Genomic DNA, 17604 nt, shown 5'->3' with positions numbered 1-17604 from the left:
AGAAAGCCTGCGCACCGCAACTTGAGTAGCTCCCACTCGCAGCAACGAAGACCTAGCGCAGCCGAAAATAATAAAATTCAATTTTAAAAAAGAAAGAAATCTGGTCAGAAATTTCCAATCCTCACCATATAGGGAATTAGGCAGCTGCACTATGGAGAGTTTACAGATTTCCGGAACCTGGCTGGAGACTCAATACCTTTCCTTAAGGACAGAGTCATGGGTTTTTCCCACCCACCTGCGACCTGTCTGCCTGCTTCAGGGACAAGCAAGGAAGAAGACCACTTCCTCCCAACACCAGACTGTGATGAACAAACATTTCTGCTGTGTTTCTACATCCATTTCACTCAAATCACCCAACTGGGGAAACAGGAGAACACCATGTGTGCGGTCATCCCAGTCTGGATACTAGAGCTGCCTTCAAAGAGCGGAGAACTCTGGAAGCTCAGCCTGAGCAGAAAAGATAAGTAGCTAAGTGGCTGGGAGGGGGGGGGGAACAGATTTTTCAGGATTCCTGAGGCAGTGGATAAAAGGTAAAAGGAATTCCTCTGAAGCTAATTCTGAACAGCTGTTGGCTCTGAACCAGACTAAAGAGCCACTCCAGCAGCAGGAAGCACTGCCCTCAGTACACTCCTGTAGGTCTTCCCCTTGCTGTTTTCATTCCCCGACAGGTGCTCTTTGTAGTTTGACACACCACTGTGCACATATGCACATGGGCCCTCACTCCCACAGGCCGAGGCTGAGTGGAAACGTAGCATCATCTTCTTTCACCTTTAAAAATGGGAGCTCTGAAGTTGTGTTCCTTCGGAGACACAACTGTGCCATGGGCAAGAGAATTCTGTGACCTCTCGGAGTTCCCAACCCAGTGGGAAGGTGATCTCCCTTGGAGAGAGAGGCAGCCTGGAGTCTGGCATCATTTGAATATTCAAGCACAGAGACCCTTAAAATTCAGAAGCTGGTGCAGAAACCATGAGAGATGGCACACACACTGGGTCAGGATGCCTCTGCCCTCGAAGACAGCCTCTCCTGAACCTGACCGTGAGGTCACCTCATGGCATGCAACAGGCCACACGGTACATATGTGTTCAGGCTGCTAAGCAGATGAAGGTCCACACAGACCCCTGATTCAGGAGGCTCTACAGATGTATCAAGCAAAGACCTCTCAAGCTCTGGCCCAGACATGCTAAACACCAGATTTGATGCAGAAAAGAAAGTGCTAAGAAGTAAGAATCCATGTCACCAAAGGATGACTTCACCTTATCAGAGGATGTGCTGTAGGGTCCCTTCAATAGTGAGCCCCCGAGTAAGTTTCCATTAAGTGACAGGAGCATGTGGTGCTTCATTGGAAACACATTTGTCTGACCCTCAGGGATTGATCTAAAGTGGAATCTCAGCTTGTTCTCAAAGCTTTGTTCCTCTTCTTAAGAAATGAAGAGACATATTTTTATTTATTTTTTGAGACATTTTTAAAACAAAAAAGGTTAATGGAATATGCAGGGCAACTTCTTGCCAAGGTCACGTCAGGCTCTTGTGGTTCTACCCCCCAGAACACCCTGTCTGGGAAGAGAATTTCTCTAACCCTTTGGAAGAGTCTCCCTCACTGGGTCCAGAGCGAGGACCATTTCAGAGCCCGTAGTGCTCTGAAGTGATAAACAGCATGAGTCACTTTCTGTGCCCAGCCTGGGGATAGGCAGTTTCTCTCGACCCTGGTAGGCAAACTTCACCTATCTGCTAAAAGAGCTGGCTCCTTTTACTGCCACAGGAAATGAAGATAACAGGCCAGAGATCTGCTGTAGACATTTATTGAATCATCTGTTGTACCAGCAATACACTGTACTTCATTGAAGATTGGCCACAGGCAAAATAAAACAAGCCACCACGGATCAGCTTGGCTGGGGGGGGCGGGGGGCGGGGGGCGCTTTTTGGCTCATTAGTTATCCAACATATGCTTTGGCAAACAGGCCAGTGTTCAGACTTTTTTTTTTTTTTTTTTTTTTTTTTTGCAAATCCAAGGTTCTGTTTCTCTCTGTGCCGTTCTGACAAGGGAGATACACAGTCCTAACCTGGTAGTTGGTCTAAGGTGGAGTTTTCCCACGGGTAAACATCCTATAGCAGGTGATCAAAGAACAGTGTAAACGGCGCGGGGTGGGGGTGGGGAGCAGGCAGCCCTGCTGGGGAGGGCGCCCACCACCGCCGCCTGCCCTGAGGAGCGGCATCGCCTGAGGCAGGACCCATGGCAAAGGCCGAGTTGTAGGAATCTTGAGTATTAGAGGCGATAAGCCCCCTTTCTCCAAGGCAGCATTTAGCTGGGAGAGGCAGCTGCTGAAAAACGGTAGTCAGAACTTGAAATTTTATTAATGTCTTAACTCTGTCTTGTCTGAAACTGCGTCATGTTCCTCAAAGCCCAGAAAATGAGGAAAACAGGAGACAGCATTTGCCAAGTCCAAGAAGCACAGATCAATGCTCTAATCACGTTATTTCTAGACCGAAGGCAAACAGCGACTCAGCTAACAGCGTTCCACACTCACGGGGCGGGGATTAATCGGATTCCGTCTTGGTCCCAACTTCCTGCAAAGACCCACCGCAGGTAGGGGAGGAGGAGACGGTCCTCCCGAACCCTCCTCGGGGAAATCGAAAGGGGGCACCTTATCCTTTTCTAGCGGCAGCTTTTGGTTTAACGGGGAAAGGCCATGGCCTCTTGTCAGAGCAGCTTCCCGTGAGCTCCGAGGGTCAGGAGCGGAGGCCTGGGCCCTCGGGGACAGAAGCCCCTGCAGGCGGCCCAGCTCCCCCCAGGCCCACCTCCAGCCTCTTCTCTGGGCTGCCCTCTGAAGGGGCTCAGGGCAGGTTTGCCCCAAGTCTATGGTCCCGAAGGCAAGCCGCCCCGGGGCTTAAGGGTTAAAGAGAGGGAAGGCTCCAGAACGCAGCTGGGCCGAAGCCTGGGTCCAGAGAGTCCCAGGGAGTCCCTCCCCTCTCCTGGGGAACCTGGCCCTGATACCAGCATATTTCACATATAATGTCACTAGCTCCGCTGCCAGAGGCTGGGCCCCTTCAGAGCGCCGGTCCTCCGGGCCGCAAGACTCCTGGCAGGAGTTCGGGGTCACACAAAGCAAGTCTCAGCTTCGCTGCGGCCTCGAGGAGGGAGCGCCCCCACTCTCGGACCCATTTAGGCCCAGAGCCTTACCCAAAGCCGCTCCATCTTGGGAAGGAAGTCGGGTGGCAACAGGGGCGGGGGGACGCGTGCTCAGGACTAACAACCGCAGCAGCCGCAGCGCGGGGCGGGACGCAGAGGGGGCCTGAACCCCGAAAACCTGCGGTCAAGGAGCAGGACTGCCCACCCCCCTCCTCCGCTGTGCCCAGCCCTGCCCGGACCCTCAGCGGCGGTTGCGGGACGGACCCCCATCACTGGGAGCTGGGGCTGTCGCCCTCCGTCAGCGTCTTGAAGTCCATGGAGAGCGCTTGCTCTTCCGCCTGGAGGGGCCGCTTCCAGTCGGCGCGGGTCAGGATGTAGAGCACGACCGTGGCGAAGGCGGCCAGCAGCAGGCCCAGCACGTTGGCCAGGACGCCCTCGGGCTCGAACGTGCTGTACTTGGTCCTGCGGGGTTGGGGCGCCGCCCTTAGGCCCGGAGCTGTGCGCCCCAGCCGGAAAGCCGCCCTGGGGTCCCAAGCCCGCGCCCGCCGCCCCCGGGAGAAAAGCCCGGCTCGGCGGCCCCGCACAGAGCCGCCGGGAGGGGGCGCTCACCCGAGCTCGAATAGCAGCGCCTCCTTCAGGCCCAGCAGGGCGGTGGCCACCGAGAGCAGGAAGATGGCGGCGCCGAAGAAGACGTGCTGCGGGCGGTAGCGGCTCCGCAGGGAAAACGAGGCGCCCGGGAACAGGAAGAAGCTAAAGCCCACGAGCCACTGGGAGGAAAGGCGAGGTGCTGCCGGAGCCCGAGCTGCGCCCGCTCCGCGCAGCCCGGGGACGCCCCGGGCGCACACCTGGCCACGGCCGGTCCGGGCCCTGCTCCCCGCCCCTCCCGCCGCCGTGGGGCCGAGGACTCACCTGCACGAAGAAGAGCGCGAAGACCAGGATGCCGCACCAGCTGTGCAGGCTGTACAGGTCGGCGTAGCCCTCCTTCCTGTGGTGGTCGAACACCGCCACCAGGCCTGGCGGGAGGCGGGGGGCGCGTGAGGACAAGGCCGACGGGGACGGAGGGGAGGCGGTGACCCGAGGGAAACCTGCCTGGCCGGGACTTCTGGGCTCCAGTCCCGGCTCGGTGGCTGCCAAGACCCAGTGTCCCTGCCTGGGGGGTGGGGGGGACTGGAGAGTGAAGCAGCTACTTCCCCAAGTCAGCAGAGGTGGAGGAAGAGCGCGCCGGCCCCCAACTCACCCACCAAGGCGATGACGAAGGCGAAGACGTGCAGCAGCCCGTGCAGGACTTTGGTGGTGCGTTTGGCCTCGTTCCTGAAGACGCGGTAAACCAGCAGGGCTTGTGGGCCGTGAGAAAGGGAAGGTCAGCGCGCTAACCCCAGCCTGCAGCCCTCCGGCCAGGGCAGCGAGGAGACACACCCCCGGCTGAAGAGGGAACCTGAGTCTAGGGCTTGTCCAGGTACCCCAGCCACAGGAACCGGAAGGAAGCAAGGCTCCTGTGCCCTCCCGCCCCCCCACCCCGCCCCTTCTTATCATCTGTCCCCGGGTATTCCAGGCTGTGTTTTAGGCTCATCAAGCAGGCACTCCAAGGTGCCACGTACTTCTGAGTTCACCCCTGAGCTTTGATGGTCCTCAGTTTGTCCAGCACTGAAGCCTGATCACATATCCACTAATTTAGCAAGCAGGCTCCCTGGTTGGGAAACCCCTGGTTCTCAAAGCAGAACCTTGTGATCCCAAGTGAATTCCCCCTCTTCCCACTGAGGTGATCAGGGCCAGGGGGCCTGGGGAACACCTCTTAGGAGTCTGCTGCTGAAGGGGTTGCTGACACCGGGACCACCTTGAGGAAGAATGCATAGATCCAGCTTTCTTGATACTAGAAGGCCATGGCCCCCTGGCTTTGAGGGGATCCTACTCCAGACAGAGGAGCTCTAGCTCTGCCAAGTTCATCATCTACACACACACACACACACACACACACACACACACGCTGTCTTGCTCACAGCCCAGCACACGCGCGCGCGCACACACACACACACACAGACATACACACTGTCTTGCTCACAGCCCAGCACGCGCGCGCACACACACACACACTGTCTTGCTCACAGCCCAGCACACACACACACACACACGCACGCACACACTGTCTTGCTCACAGCCCAGCCCCTGGGCCTCCCTATATGAAGCACACACACCCTTGGATGCTCCTTGCTGAAGCACGAGGTGAAAGAGCTGGGAAAAGTCAGAAAGGAGTTGCCACCCAGCAGCCTCGGGGGACCCTGATTTGGATTCCCAGTGTCCCCAGGCTCTGAGCCAGCTTCTGGGGTGAAAGGGTCCCTCAAAGCCGCTCCCAGGTGGTATCAGCCAGAGACTCACCATCTCCCTGCAGGAAGACCAGGCCTATGATCATGCAGAGGGGGTGCACGTTGAACTGTAGGGCGCTCTCCCAGGCAATGCCGCCTCGGTACACACCAAGCCAGGCGCCAGTCATGGCCACCACAATCAGGCCCAGCAGCTGGGAGAAGGCCACGTAGTAGGGCAGCGCGCCGGGGGCGGGTGCTGGGCTGGCAGGGCCCTCCATGCTGAGGCGGCTACTGCGGAGAAGATGGCAGAGCTCAAAAGAATGGCTCACAGCTTCCAAAGATACGCCCCATGCCCAGCCCTGCCGCCTCCCTCTCAGCCCACTTCCCTGGCCTCTGTGCTCTTGTGGCCAGCGCCCAACGGGAGGGGCCTGGCTTCCTGCAGAACCGGACCGCACCTGGCTGCGCTTCCACCTGCAATGAGGGTGCAAGTCAAGGTCCTCCACGTTCTGGGCAGAGCAGGAGGGCCCCATGGCAGTGCTTTGTTTCATGAAGCCCTGCGTTTTCTCAAGTCAGGTTCATGGGTAAAATACAGAGAAGTAAGCACATTCCTTGAAGATGCAGGAAATTTTCCTCCAGATGAACCATAAAGGGCACCTGGGGTGAGAAGTGGGAGCCTGACTCCCCCTTGCCTGCTGTTTCAGCCCAGCCCCAGGTGAGAAGTCCTGCCGACAGGGCAGCCCCCAGCGGCGTGGCAGCAGCCAGTGGAGGGACGTGCTCTGAGCTGCTTCGCCAGGAAGGACCTGGGAGACAGGAGCCTTCAAGCAGCGCTTTGGCTTCCTGCCTCCACCTGCTCCTCCCGGCCACACCTGGCGCAGTGGGCCTGCACTGCTCCCAGGCCATGCTTCCTGAACTGAGCCCTCCAAGGTAAGAACGGACTCCTGGGGTCACGTCGCTCACAAGGACTCAGTGAGAGAGCATGCGTGTCACCGCTCCATCCAGCAGACAAGGAATGGGGGCAGGAGGGAGGGGAGAGGTCTCAGTGGGGCTCGGGGAAGCCAAGCTCAGGGACCATGGGAGGCATTTCCCGGCTCCTCTGTGCAGTCCTCGGTGTCGCCAAAGCCAAGCCCCAGCTCCGAAAGGCCTGTGTGCCAGCTCTTCACCCGGAACCTGCTGGTTCTTCCCACACTCGGGCGGGAGTGGCAACCAGGGGGGATGGGAGGAGAGGAGGCAGTGGATAAGCAAGTATAGCCTCGGTCCCAGCATCCTGTGGCCACAGAAAGGCTCCGCCAGGGCTCCCAGGGGGCCCAGCACTCCATTCCCCTGGCTCGCCTCTCGCACTACCCCAGCCTCTCCCCGTGGCCCTGGAGACACCCTCCTTCTCCTTATTACCGGCAGAGAACAGCAACTGAGCAGAGAGGTTTGACTAATACGTTGTGGGATCCCTCCTAATCCGTACTGAGCACAGCGGGTTCCCTGATGGCTCAGACAATAAAGAATCTGCCAGCAAACCTAGGTTCAGTCCCTGGGTGGGGAAGATCCCCTGGAGAAGAAAATGGCTACCCACCCCAGTATTCTTGCCTGGAGAATCCCATGGACAGAGGAGCCTGGCAGCTATAGCCCGTGGGCTCGCAAACAGCCAGATGCGACTGGGCGACTGACTTTTCACTTTCACTGTTCACTGCACCCTGTGCAGCTCAAGAGAGCTAGTGTCCGGCCGATCAGGCCGTGTCCTCCTGGTGAGCGGACTGTCTTTACCCCCACTTCCCTCTGCCACCTTGGACTACTGTCGGCAATGCCACCGTTTTTTAAAGGGGGGCGGGGGTGGGCAGGCAGTGTTGATAACCCACTCCCTGTAGTAAAATACAGATAAGCAAAAAAAAAAAAAAAAAACCACAAAACAGAGAAATTACAAGTAATCAATGTTTTGATTTATATCCTTTTCATACTTTCTTTTACAGAAACATGACCATACCAATTTCTAACCTTTTATCACTTAATTCTAGACCACGCACATCTTTTCGTGTCAGTGAACATACATCCACATCATGGTTGTCTTATTACACGACAGTTTCATATTTTAACCAATCCCCTATCTCCTGTTAAATATTTAGCCAGGTTTCAACTTCTCACTAGGTAAGCAACACTACGTTCTCATCTCTGCACACCTGTCTTAATTCCTAAATGGGATCCTGAGCAAGGGCTAGATTCTTTTTTTAGATTTTGGATACATTCTGTCAAAACACCTTCCCAAAGCACCCCCACTGCAGGTGGGAACACCTGCTTCCAGAAGCCCTGGACACAGTGATGCCACCCTTCAGGAACTCCTGCTTGCTCATCTGTCACCTCGACCCCTACACTGGAGGCTGCTGAAACTACTGCCAGTCTGCCTCTCCTCCAAATTTGAACCCCATTTCTGGCTGTCCACTAACACCTCTACCTGGACATCCTCCAAGCACTTCATGGTCAGCACATCCAAAGCCACTTGCTCTCCTGACCTCCCAGGTCACCAGTGTGGCCGCCTCCCCCAGGTCTCGCCATCACTTCCCTCCCAGCCACCTTCATGGCCACCACCCAGCAGGGCCTGGAACTTCTGCCCCCATCTCCCTACCCTCCTCGGCCTGCCTGACCCTCAGGGACGGACAGAGCCAGCTTCCCAGTCGTGCTGCTCTCCAGGCACAAAGGGCCGCCAACACATGATGGTCAAACGCCAACTCCTCAACTGATCCCCTCCAGGTTTCCACCCGCAGCCGCCACCCTTTTCCTGCCAAGTCCACTGGCAGGAGATGCTCCCGGGCCACGGCTCTGACAGCACAGCCTGGTGGTAACCCCTCCACCTCACGCTCCCCCACACTTCGCCCCACGACCTGAAATGGGCGTTTTGTTCACCCCTTCGTCCCCTCCTCTGCGTCCCCAAGGCTGGCCTAGGGCGTACTTACCCCGGTCCTGCCCTGCGCTAAGCCCACGTGGGCCTCTCTGCTTCCAGCCCTGTGAACTCCCTGCAGGCAGGGACTGCGTCCGCCTCCCCCTTGGGTGTCCTCAGGGATCTGATCCCTTGCGCTGACTCCAACAGGAAAACTGTTCTGAATAAAGAGATGCTGTCCTCCTCTCCTTTATTAGATTCCTCTTGAGAGCCTGGGGCACAGTCAGAATCTGATTAGCTCTGAATTAGGAAGAACGGAAAGAATGGGCTCTGCCCCAGCTGACCTGCCAGTCTGCCTGCCCATTAGATAGCGAGGACAGAGGGGGGCTCAGGGCTGCAGGGAACGGCACTCCTGGGCCCCGAGCCGCTACGCCGGGGCGCAAGCCACAGCCAGTTTTTTCCCTTCCCAAGTTGTCTCATCATGAGATGGGCAGAAGTGGGAGTTCTCTTCTTAGCCTTGGCACTCTGATTTATAATAAGAAATGTATGCAACAGAGCGTCTAAAACCCTAGGAATTTTCAATGTGAAGAAAGCTGTAAACGTTTCTTTTGTTATGTTAATATTACATTATGTTAATAAAGCCCCTAGAAATCTGGGGAATGGTTACCAGGGGAACCAACCTCAGGACTGGAGGGTTGGAACTTTCAGTCCCACCCTTAACCTCTGGGGAGGGAGCGGGGCTGGAGATTGGGTTCAGCAAGGAGTGTCCAATGATTTAATCAGTCGGGCCTGTATAACGAAGCCTCCTTGAACCCCCAAAGGGCAGGGTTTGGAGAGCTCCACGTGGTTCCTCGGGGACAAGCTTCAGTGCTCCAGACCCTTCCAGATCTTGTCCCACTTACCTCTTCATCCGGCTGGGATTTTTTTTAATAAACCAGAAATGTAGCAAATTTCTCTGAGTTCTGTGAGCTGCTCTCCCAAATTCATTGAACCCGAGAAGGGGGTCACGGTAAGCTCTGATCTGTAGCCTGTTAGTCAGCAGCACAGGTGACAGACAGCCCGGACTTGCAGTTAGCATCTGAATGGGGTCAGGGGACAGTCTCCAGGGACTAAGCCCTTAACCTGTGAGATCTAACCCTGTCTCCTGTTAGTGTCAGTGCTGAGGTAACTGTAGGACAGGGACTTCCCTGGCAACCCAGTGGTTAAGACGTCAGGCTTCCAATGCAGAGGGCGCAGGTTTGATGCCTGGTTGGGGAACTAAGACTCTTCATGCTGCAAGCTGTGCCCGAAAAAAAAGAAAAAAATTGTAGGACCCCCAGCAGCGTCCGCTGAGAAATGGAGACTCACCTGGTGGTGCTGAAAACACACGGGAACAGTGTGATGACAAGACGTGGCTTTCATGTCCTCACTGAAACCTTCCTGAGTTCCCTTCGGAGTCTGAACCCCAGTGCTGTCAGCCCCCCAGTGCTGTCTGCACCCTGAGGTGGTAGCCTGGAGATGTGAGCTTTTGTGCCTCAAGGGCGGGAGCCCTGCTCTACTCAGCTCTTCCTGAGTTCTCTCAGTCTTCACAGTAATCTGTGATGATAACAGGATTATTACCCCCATTTGACACGTGAGTAAATTGGGACTCAAAGAGGATAAATAGTGAAAGTGAAGGTGTTAGTCACTCAGTCGTGTCTGACTCTTTGTGATCCCAAGGACTGTAGCCTGCCAGGCTCCTCTGTCCATGGAATTCTCCAGGCAAGAATACTGGAGTGGGGAGCCATTTGCTTCTCCAGGGGATCTTCCCAACCCAGGGATCGAACCCAGGTCTCCTACATTGTGGGCAGATCCTTTACCATCTGAGCAACCAGAGAAGCCCGAGGATTTTGTTGCAGGTGATTTTGGACAAGAGGATAAATGACTTGTCCAAAATCATCCGCAGCAAAGAACTGCTCAACTCAGTGGTTTATCAAGAGCCTGCAAAGCAGTTGCCACACGGCTGGATGCTGGAACATAGAGACGAGACGTGGCCCCCGCCTTCCGGGGCCTTGCAGACAAGATGCAGAGCAGAGGCAGATTCTAGAGTAAAGGGCCCCTGAGTAAACTCCGCTATGCATGCTGGATCCGTGCTGGAGTGGCCATCCTCAGGGGAGGCCCGTAGGGCGGTGGCTCCGTGCTTCCTAACGCCAGCAACCAGGCGAGAGTGGACAGCTTCCTCAGCACTGAAGCCAGGATTCAGAGCACCTGACTCTGTTCGGAAGCACCGCCCTGGGACAGCCTCTCCCTTCCCATGCCACCCTCCTGGGCCCTCCTCAGCCCCTCGGGGACCCACTCTACGGCAGCTCACACCCACCATGACCTCAAGCATTGGTGTCCCCCATGGGCTTTCTGGGGAGAAAAGGCTACAGGTAGAAATGGGCGGGTTAGAGAGAAGAGGTGACGGGGACAGACTACTGCAGGATCTTCATGACAGCTGCTCCAGAGGCATCTCTCCTGGTTACTTCGCCCCAGTAACGAGGTATCCCAGAGGAAGTCAGAGATAAAGAATGACCATGGACTCACAGAAGCCTAAGCAGTTTCCCCTGTAGACCCTTCCAATCTGAAGGTGATTCTAAACCTGAGTATGAGGGATGACAGGAAAACACAAAGGAGAAAGGAACCTGTAGGTTCCCCTCAGCTGAACTCACAGCCAATAAGATCTAAGTGAAAAAAATCCAGATATACAGAAAAGACAAAGCATCGAGCAGATTCTGTGCTTCACGGAAAATGAGCTGAGACCCCTTCAGCAACGTAACTGCCTATCATGTCTTCGGTTCAGTGTAACTGACAGCACATCTCTCTGCACAGATGGGCTGCTTCCAACGACGAGGGGTGCAGAGAAGATACAGCAAGGACCCTAGTTGGAATCCGGCTCACCCACAAACACGGGTGCATCTGCTAACCCTGAAATCAGTTGGGATTCACTCCCTAGTAAGCAAATACCTTTGAATCCTAGCCCTGCATTTCCTTCCCTCGCTCTTCCCTCTTTCCTAACGGTGGTACCTCAGAACACTGGCAGCTTTGGGGCCTCCTGTGTTCCCAGAGCAGCCATGGAGGCCGCAACGTCAAAGGCCTGGAAGCAGCCCACCTGCACCCCAAAGGCTTCCTTGGCCCACCAGACCGAGCGCCTGTGCGAGCTCGTGTGGGCCTTTACCCGGCTGCCCTCCTTCCCGTCAGAGCAAGGATGGGGATTTGGGGTCTCTGGCAGCTTCTGGAACCTCAGGCTGTGACGTCACCCCACCCTGCCCCCGCACACCTGCAGCCAGACCCCACTTAACTTGATCAACCAGGGCCAGGAGCTGCTGCAGGGTCTGAACGTGCCAACAAGCATCACTCTTCCCTCCCTGAGCCCGGGAGGGGCTTCATTGAAAGGCCACCAGGCCTAATCTCATTATGAGGACCAGACACCGCACACGTCCACAGCCTGGAAGCAGGAGCCTGGCCTGGCCACAGACCTTATCGGCAGCAGCGTTTTAATTGGGTTAGAAAAGATTTTGTTGGGGGCGATCTTTTCTTGGGTACAAGAAGATCAATTGTCTTAGAATGTCCCCAAATGTGATGAAAGACAAGGCAAAATGAGGGCTGGGCTGTTAGATGGGGCCCCCTCTTACCACTGGCACCCAAGTAACCCCCAGGAAGGAAGCTTGAGGTCAGATACCGAGCCCAGTTCTCCACTAGGTCCCCCGGCTCAGTGTCAGGGCTCTCACTACTTGTAGGGACTCACAAAAAAAGGTGTGGATTTCTGTTAAAATCATAAGAAAAAACAAACTTCTAGGATTGAATAAAATATTTTAATTTTTAGTCCAGCCTGGATTATATTTGTCTTTATACTGATGTGATTGTAAATACAATTCTATTTATTTATTTATTTATTTTAATGGAGGAAGGAGAATGTCACAATGCAGCCCTGTTCAGACGGATGTGATTTCAAAGCCCGCCCCACTGTTCATGACAGGGAGCCAAGAGCCTTCTTTTTTTTGTTGTTGTTATATATTTTACTTTATTGTATACATATTAGATACATAGTTAAAAGGAATAAAAATCCTACTCTCTAGAACATGAGGCAATAAATAGAACAAAGATTGGCACTATTATATAAACGGAATTCATGAACATAAATAGGTAATGTGATTTTTAACTATATTCATATTATGCAGTTTTAAAACTAATCTTTTACAATGACCAAATCCTTACTTGAAACTGTAGGGTTGATAAAGGATATATGCCACTTAAGTATTAGTTTGGAGACTTACAAAACAGTTTTAGTGGTGGTATTTATGTGTGAAAAGAGTCCTACTACTGTGTATGATTATCATGTTTTAGGAGACATGATTTAACAGTGAAGTGTTTATATTAACATTACAAGGAAGAAATCAGTTTTAAGTTATTAGTTATTTTAGAAATACTACTTAAACTACAATGACATTTATGAAATAGTATATATTCCTTCTCTAATTCCATTTTAATAGTCTATATAAACTGTTATCAAACAAAGCGATGGGGTTAAAAACTTTTTAGCATTTTACATAGTAAAGTTAGAAAAGGAACTTAAGAAAGGAACTCAGGTTTAAAGTTCCAAAGACCCATCAGCTATGAGCCCGATTCCTCTTCCAAAAGGTAGGAGCATGTTGAGATCCACCTTACTGGCCTGTAGCAAAGACGAAGCAGAATATGTACCAGGGCTAGCACACTGCCCGCCACATAGTAGGCATTCAGTTAAATAGCAACCTCACAAAAACTAAATCTTTTTCTAAGAGCACCTTAGGAAGAAGCAGACATCAGAAGCTGTTGACACATGAGGTTTGGAGCTGTAAACAGCCAGATGGCAGCAGACAACATGACCCCCTCTAATAAATCCACACCCCCACTTCTGCCTACCATGAATCCCCACACTGGGCAGAAAGCCCTGGATCTGGGGTGAATTCCTCCACCAGAATCTTCTAGCATTAGAACCACTTTGTACTAGAAGCCGCCCAAGGGAAGATGACGCAGGTAGGGAAGCAGTGGGACAGGCAAAGGCTCCACTCAGGTCCTGGAGGCCCCTCCTGCCCAGGGGTGGGGTGGGAGGTTGTAGCAGGCCTTTCTCTGTATGGGGCTCCCCTTGGCATTTACAAGTTGCCTGTATTTTCTGCCTCAATCCAATTACACAGAAGAAATCAAGATATGTATGAGAAGGCAGCAAAGCTTTGTGGGTTTTTTATTTGCTTTTGCTATGAAAACAAAGGAACAGAACCCAGATAAGATAGAGCTTCATTTAATGAGTCTTAGAAAATCGTCAAAGCCAAGGTGGCATGAGAGAGGAGAGGGGCAACCCGAAGAGAGAAAGACCTGGGGGTGCCAGCCTCTAAAGATGTGGCTGAGACTTTGGGATCCACCTGGATCCTCCCCTCTGTGGTGCCCTAGGGTTCAGGGCAGGCAGGGGGGGCGGTGCCCCCTATACCCAGGTGTCAAAAGCAGCAGCAGATCCCTTCCTCCTCTTAGTTCTCCAACCCCTGTACCCACAGTTCAGGGCCTACCAAGGGCAACCGGAGGAGAAAGGATTTCCCAAAGGGGAGACTCCTGCTTGCCCACCAAGAGGCTGGGGGTGTTCCAGAAGAACAAGGAAGGGACCTCCTAGCTAGACACCTCACCCCAAAGGAAAGAGGCAGAGGGAGGAGGGGGCCCGGCCACTAGAAGCAGTTCGGCAGCTCCATTTCAGGTTTCAAAAGCACAGCCGTGGCAAATGTTGGTTGATGCACTTCTACCCTACCTAGCTTCTGGAATATGGCAAAACATTAGCCGTGTATCTATGCATAAACTTGGGGGTCCCCTGCCGCTCCGTTCTAACTTCCAAAGAGACGAGGCACAGAGGTAGACCGGGACCAACGGCCGACAGCTCCAGGAAGGAGCGAGTTGAGCTCTTTACTCGCAGGCCGGGTTCCGTGGCTCAGAGCCCAGGGAAGCAGGTGCAGTGAGTCAGGTTGGCGGCGGGAGAGGACCGGAGAAAGACCGCCCGGATCCTGGCCTGTTCCGGCGCGGGTGCGGTCCCGCCCCAGGCCCGGCACCCCTGAACCCACGGTGCCCCGGCACAGAGCCGGGCCCCCTCCCCACTCCCCGCCGAGGCCCGGCTCGCCCTCTCCGGCCCGGGCCGCCTACCTGGCCGGACGTCGGACCCGGACCTCGTCCTCGCTGCTCCGCGCCGCGCCGCCGACTGGCCCACGAGCCGCCCGCGCCGCGCCCGGGCTGCCCCGCCGGTTCTGCCGGCCGCGCTACCACGTCGCCATGGCAACCGGGCGGCGGCGGCGGGTTGGCAGCCAGGCTGGCGACGCGGCGGGCGGGGGGCGCGGGGACCGGAAGTGCTCCGGCGGGTCCGCGCACCCGGGACCGGGCCCGGCCCCCATGGTGCCTGGTCTGGGGACAGGGCCCCGCCAGGCCCGAACCTTGACGCCGGCAAGGCAGGGACTGCGGCGCGAGACCCGCGGCTACAGCGACCCGGCCTCCGGACCCGAGCTCGGGTAACCTTCGAATGCGGGCCTCGCGACCTGGCCTCCGGGGTCCGGTGCGTTCGGGGGCGTACGGGGCTCTGCTGCCCCGCGGGCGCTGGGGCCGCCTAGTGTAGGCCGGACTCGGAGGCCGCGGGCGACGCTGAGCGGGGGTGGGCTGCCTGGTCCGCCTAGGCGGGACCCGGGGCAAGACGGGAGGGGGAGTACCGGTGAACGGCCACCCTCCTCCGGCCCGGTCTCCGCGCTTCCAAATGCCCTCGCTCCACGCCCAGCCTTTCCCTCCCACCTTCATCCCTCGCCCCGCCCAGGGCTCAGGTGGCCACTAGGTGTCAGACGTGGCCCAGGGCTTGGCCCTCCTCGCCGCTCCCGCAACCCTGGGGACTCGCCCCTTCCTGGCAATCTGGAAGGTGGAGGTGTCACTCTGCAGGGAGGCTGGGTTCACTGCCTCCCCAGTTCTGCAGCACCCACACCCCTAACACATACACACACACACACACACACACACACGTGCACACAGACACACACTAGGTGATGTGCCCCCTTTTCCCAAGCCAGGGACCTTTCCCAGACTATACCACCTGCCACCCCACCCACACCCATACACCCCCCTCTCCCATCAGCAGCCTAAAGGTAAATAGCAGCTCTCACCAGTCTTTCACGAAGGTCTAGACCTTGCCTCTGCAGCCTCCCCAGCCCCAGTGGCTAAGAGAGGAAGGAACCAAGGCCAAGACAGGGAGCCAGCCCCTAGCACAGCCCCATCCAGGCCCCCCTATCCAGGAAGCGCTGAGAGTAGATAACAAGTCCAGCCCAGGCTTTCTACAAGCTCAGAACAAAAGGTTCTTTCCTGTCCGATGCCTGGCACGACTCACCAAGCGCCTGGAGGTAGTAGTGAAATGGGGTTTCCTCCTATAGAGACCTGAAAGAGCCTCGGCGAAGGGACACCACCCCACCCCCCACCCCAGCTCTGTGGGCTCCCCATGGGCCTGCCAAGGTGGCCTTGGGGATCCCGTGCCTTGGGGATCCAGTGCCTTGGGGATCCAGTGCCTTGGGGATCCAGTGCCTCCTTACAGATAGAATGTGCTCTCAAGCCCTGACAAGACACCTAAGTGTGCCTGTTGCCCTGGGCACACCTTCTGATGAGGCAAACACGGCTGGGCCCACCCCCTCTGAGTGACCAAGCTTAAACCTGCCATGAACAGAAGTTTTGTTGGGGTAGTGCTCCAGCCAGAGGGAGTTAATGGACATTTTAAATTAAGAAACAGCTTCCTTCACATGCCAACAGGCAAACAGCAGGCCACAAGTACCTTGTGAGTTGTGTCCTTGGAAAGGAGCCACTTCCCATTGTTTGGCCTGTGTATTTGGGTTTGGAGGCGGGGGACTGAGGCGGGCAGGGCTGCAGAGAGGAGCAGAGCCTCCCTGGGGACCTGATTTGAGCGTCCTGGTGTAGGGCTGGAAGCCCCTTGTGAAGCCCGGAGAGGGTCGCTGAGGTGGGAGGGCCCTGTGGCCTGAGCAGCAGCACCTGCCCCTTAGAGAGGAGAGCACACGGGGCCCCGGCAGAGCTCTCAGGAGGAGGTGGAGGTGGCTGTCTGAGCGAGGCAGCCTGCCTCCACGGGGACCAGTCAGGCAGGGACTAGCTCTAAGGACGCATGTCTCCACCACTGTAAAGGGCAGATGATCACACCACGCCGCAGTCAAACCGCGTGGCCTTGCCACCGCTGCCAGTATCCCTGAGCCCGGGTGATGGATACTCACTCGCTTCCTCCCCCGTCCCTGCTGCGGAGGCCCTCAGCCTGGGAGGCCAGAGAAGCATCCACCCTGCAGTTGGGGGGTGGTGACCAGCAAGGGGCACAGCCTTAAACCCCTTCTTGGGGACCAAGGTTTCCCCGTGCAAACCCTGCCTTCCTACACTCACTACGCTGCACTAACCTCTGTGGTCCTCAGACTCACCAAGTTAACAGGCCACTCTCCTTCAGAATGTTCTTCCCCAATCATCACTTGGCTTATTCCTTCAAATCTCAGCTCAAATATCCCCTCCTCGGAAAGGCCTTCCCTGACCATCCAGTCCAGTAGCTGGGGTCAAGGGCTGAGATGCAGGGAGATGCCCTGGATTACTGTACTAGCGACAGCCCTGGGAAACCACACCTTGAGTGTTCCCTGTTCTCTGGCCAAAAGCATTCAAAGAGCAGGAAGAACCCAGACTGAGCAGAATGCACATTATAAAGGGAGCTCAGATCCCCTAGCAGCTGGTGGGTCACATCTGTCTTACTACGGTTCCCAGAGTTAGAAGGAAAATACCCCCAGGGTGCCCTGTTAAATTTAAATTTAATTTTTTTTTAAATTTTTTGGCACAAATATGTCCCACATATGACATTGGAGAAGGAAATGACAACCCACTATAGTATTCTTGCCTGGAGAATCCCATGGAAAGGGAGGCTGGAGGTCTACAGTCCATGGGGTGGCAAAGAGTTGGATACTACTGAGTGACTAAACCACCACCACCACATATGACATATGATATACTAAAAATGTATTAGCTGTTTATCCAAAATTCAAATCTACCTGGCTATCCTATATTTTATCTAGCAGCCCTACTCTTGCTCCTGTGTGGGAAGGACAGAGGGGCCTCCCAGCAGTGCCCACCCTGCCCCCACCGCCGCCAACAAAGCATCCTGCCCCCAGCAGACTGAAACACCAGTCACCTCCTCTTCAGCACGTGCCTTGGCAGAGGCCTTGACCTTGGGCTGCAGGGAATACCAAGTCAAAGGCAGTGGAGATGGGTTCCCCAGTTCTAAGTCACTGTAAGATGCAAACACA

General features: G+C 55.4%; 1 protein-coding gene across 4 annotated transcripts; it reads right to left on the bottom strand.

Annotated features, from left to right (window-relative positions):
• Positions 1–1828: 1828 nt before the first annotated feature.
• On the bottom strand, positions 1829–16865 carry CYB561 (cytochrome b561). 4 transcript variants are annotated; one of them, XM_065908559.1, is made up of 6 exons: positions 16738–16865; positions 5501–5718; positions 4365–4463; positions 4037–4140; positions 3737–3894; positions 1829–3589 (listed from the first exon to the last, which is right to left on the bottom strand). In XM_065908559.1, exons 2-6 carry the CDS (start codon positions 5703–5705, stop codon positions 3397–3399), a joined length of 759 nt encoding a protein of 252 aa, XP_065764631.1. In that variant the 5' UTR covers positions 5706–5718; positions 16738–16865; the 3' UTR covers positions 1829–3396. The 4 variants fall into 4 exon arrangements, with proteins under 4 accessions (XP_065764631.1, XP_065764629.1, XP_065764628.1 ...); XM_065908557.1 differs by lacking the exon at positions 16738–16865 and adding an exon at positions 15439–15488; XM_065908556.1 differs by lacking the exon at positions 16738–16865 and adding an exon at positions 14444–15029.
• Positions 16866–17604: the final 739 nt, after the last annotated feature.

Source organism: Muntiacus reevesi, chromosome 18 (assembly GCF_963930625.1).
Source record: "Muntiacus reevesi chromosome 18, mMunRee1.1, whole genome shotgun sequence".
In the NCBI taxonomy this organism is placed as follows: Eukaryota; Metazoa; Chordata; class Mammalia; order Artiodactyla; family Cervidae; genus Muntiacus; species Muntiacus reevesi.
The sequence above is the reverse complement of the archived record's forward strand: the minus strand, read 5'-3'. Positions and strand labels throughout refer to the sequence as shown.

Coding starts and splice junctions, on each gene's coding strand:
- CYB561 (XM_065908559.1), bottom strand. CDS start 5,705: ATGGAGGGCCCTGCCAGCCCAGCACCCGCCCCCGGCGCGCTGCCCTAC. Junction 4,464..5,500: donor GGTCTTCCTGCAGGGAGATG/GTGAGTCTCTGG, acceptor ACGGCCCACAAG/CCCTGCTGGTTTACCGCGTC. Junction 3,895..4,036: donor TCGCGCTCTTCTTCGTGCAG/GTGAGTCCTCGG, acceptor CTTTCCTCCCAG/TGGCTCGTGGGCTTTAGCTT.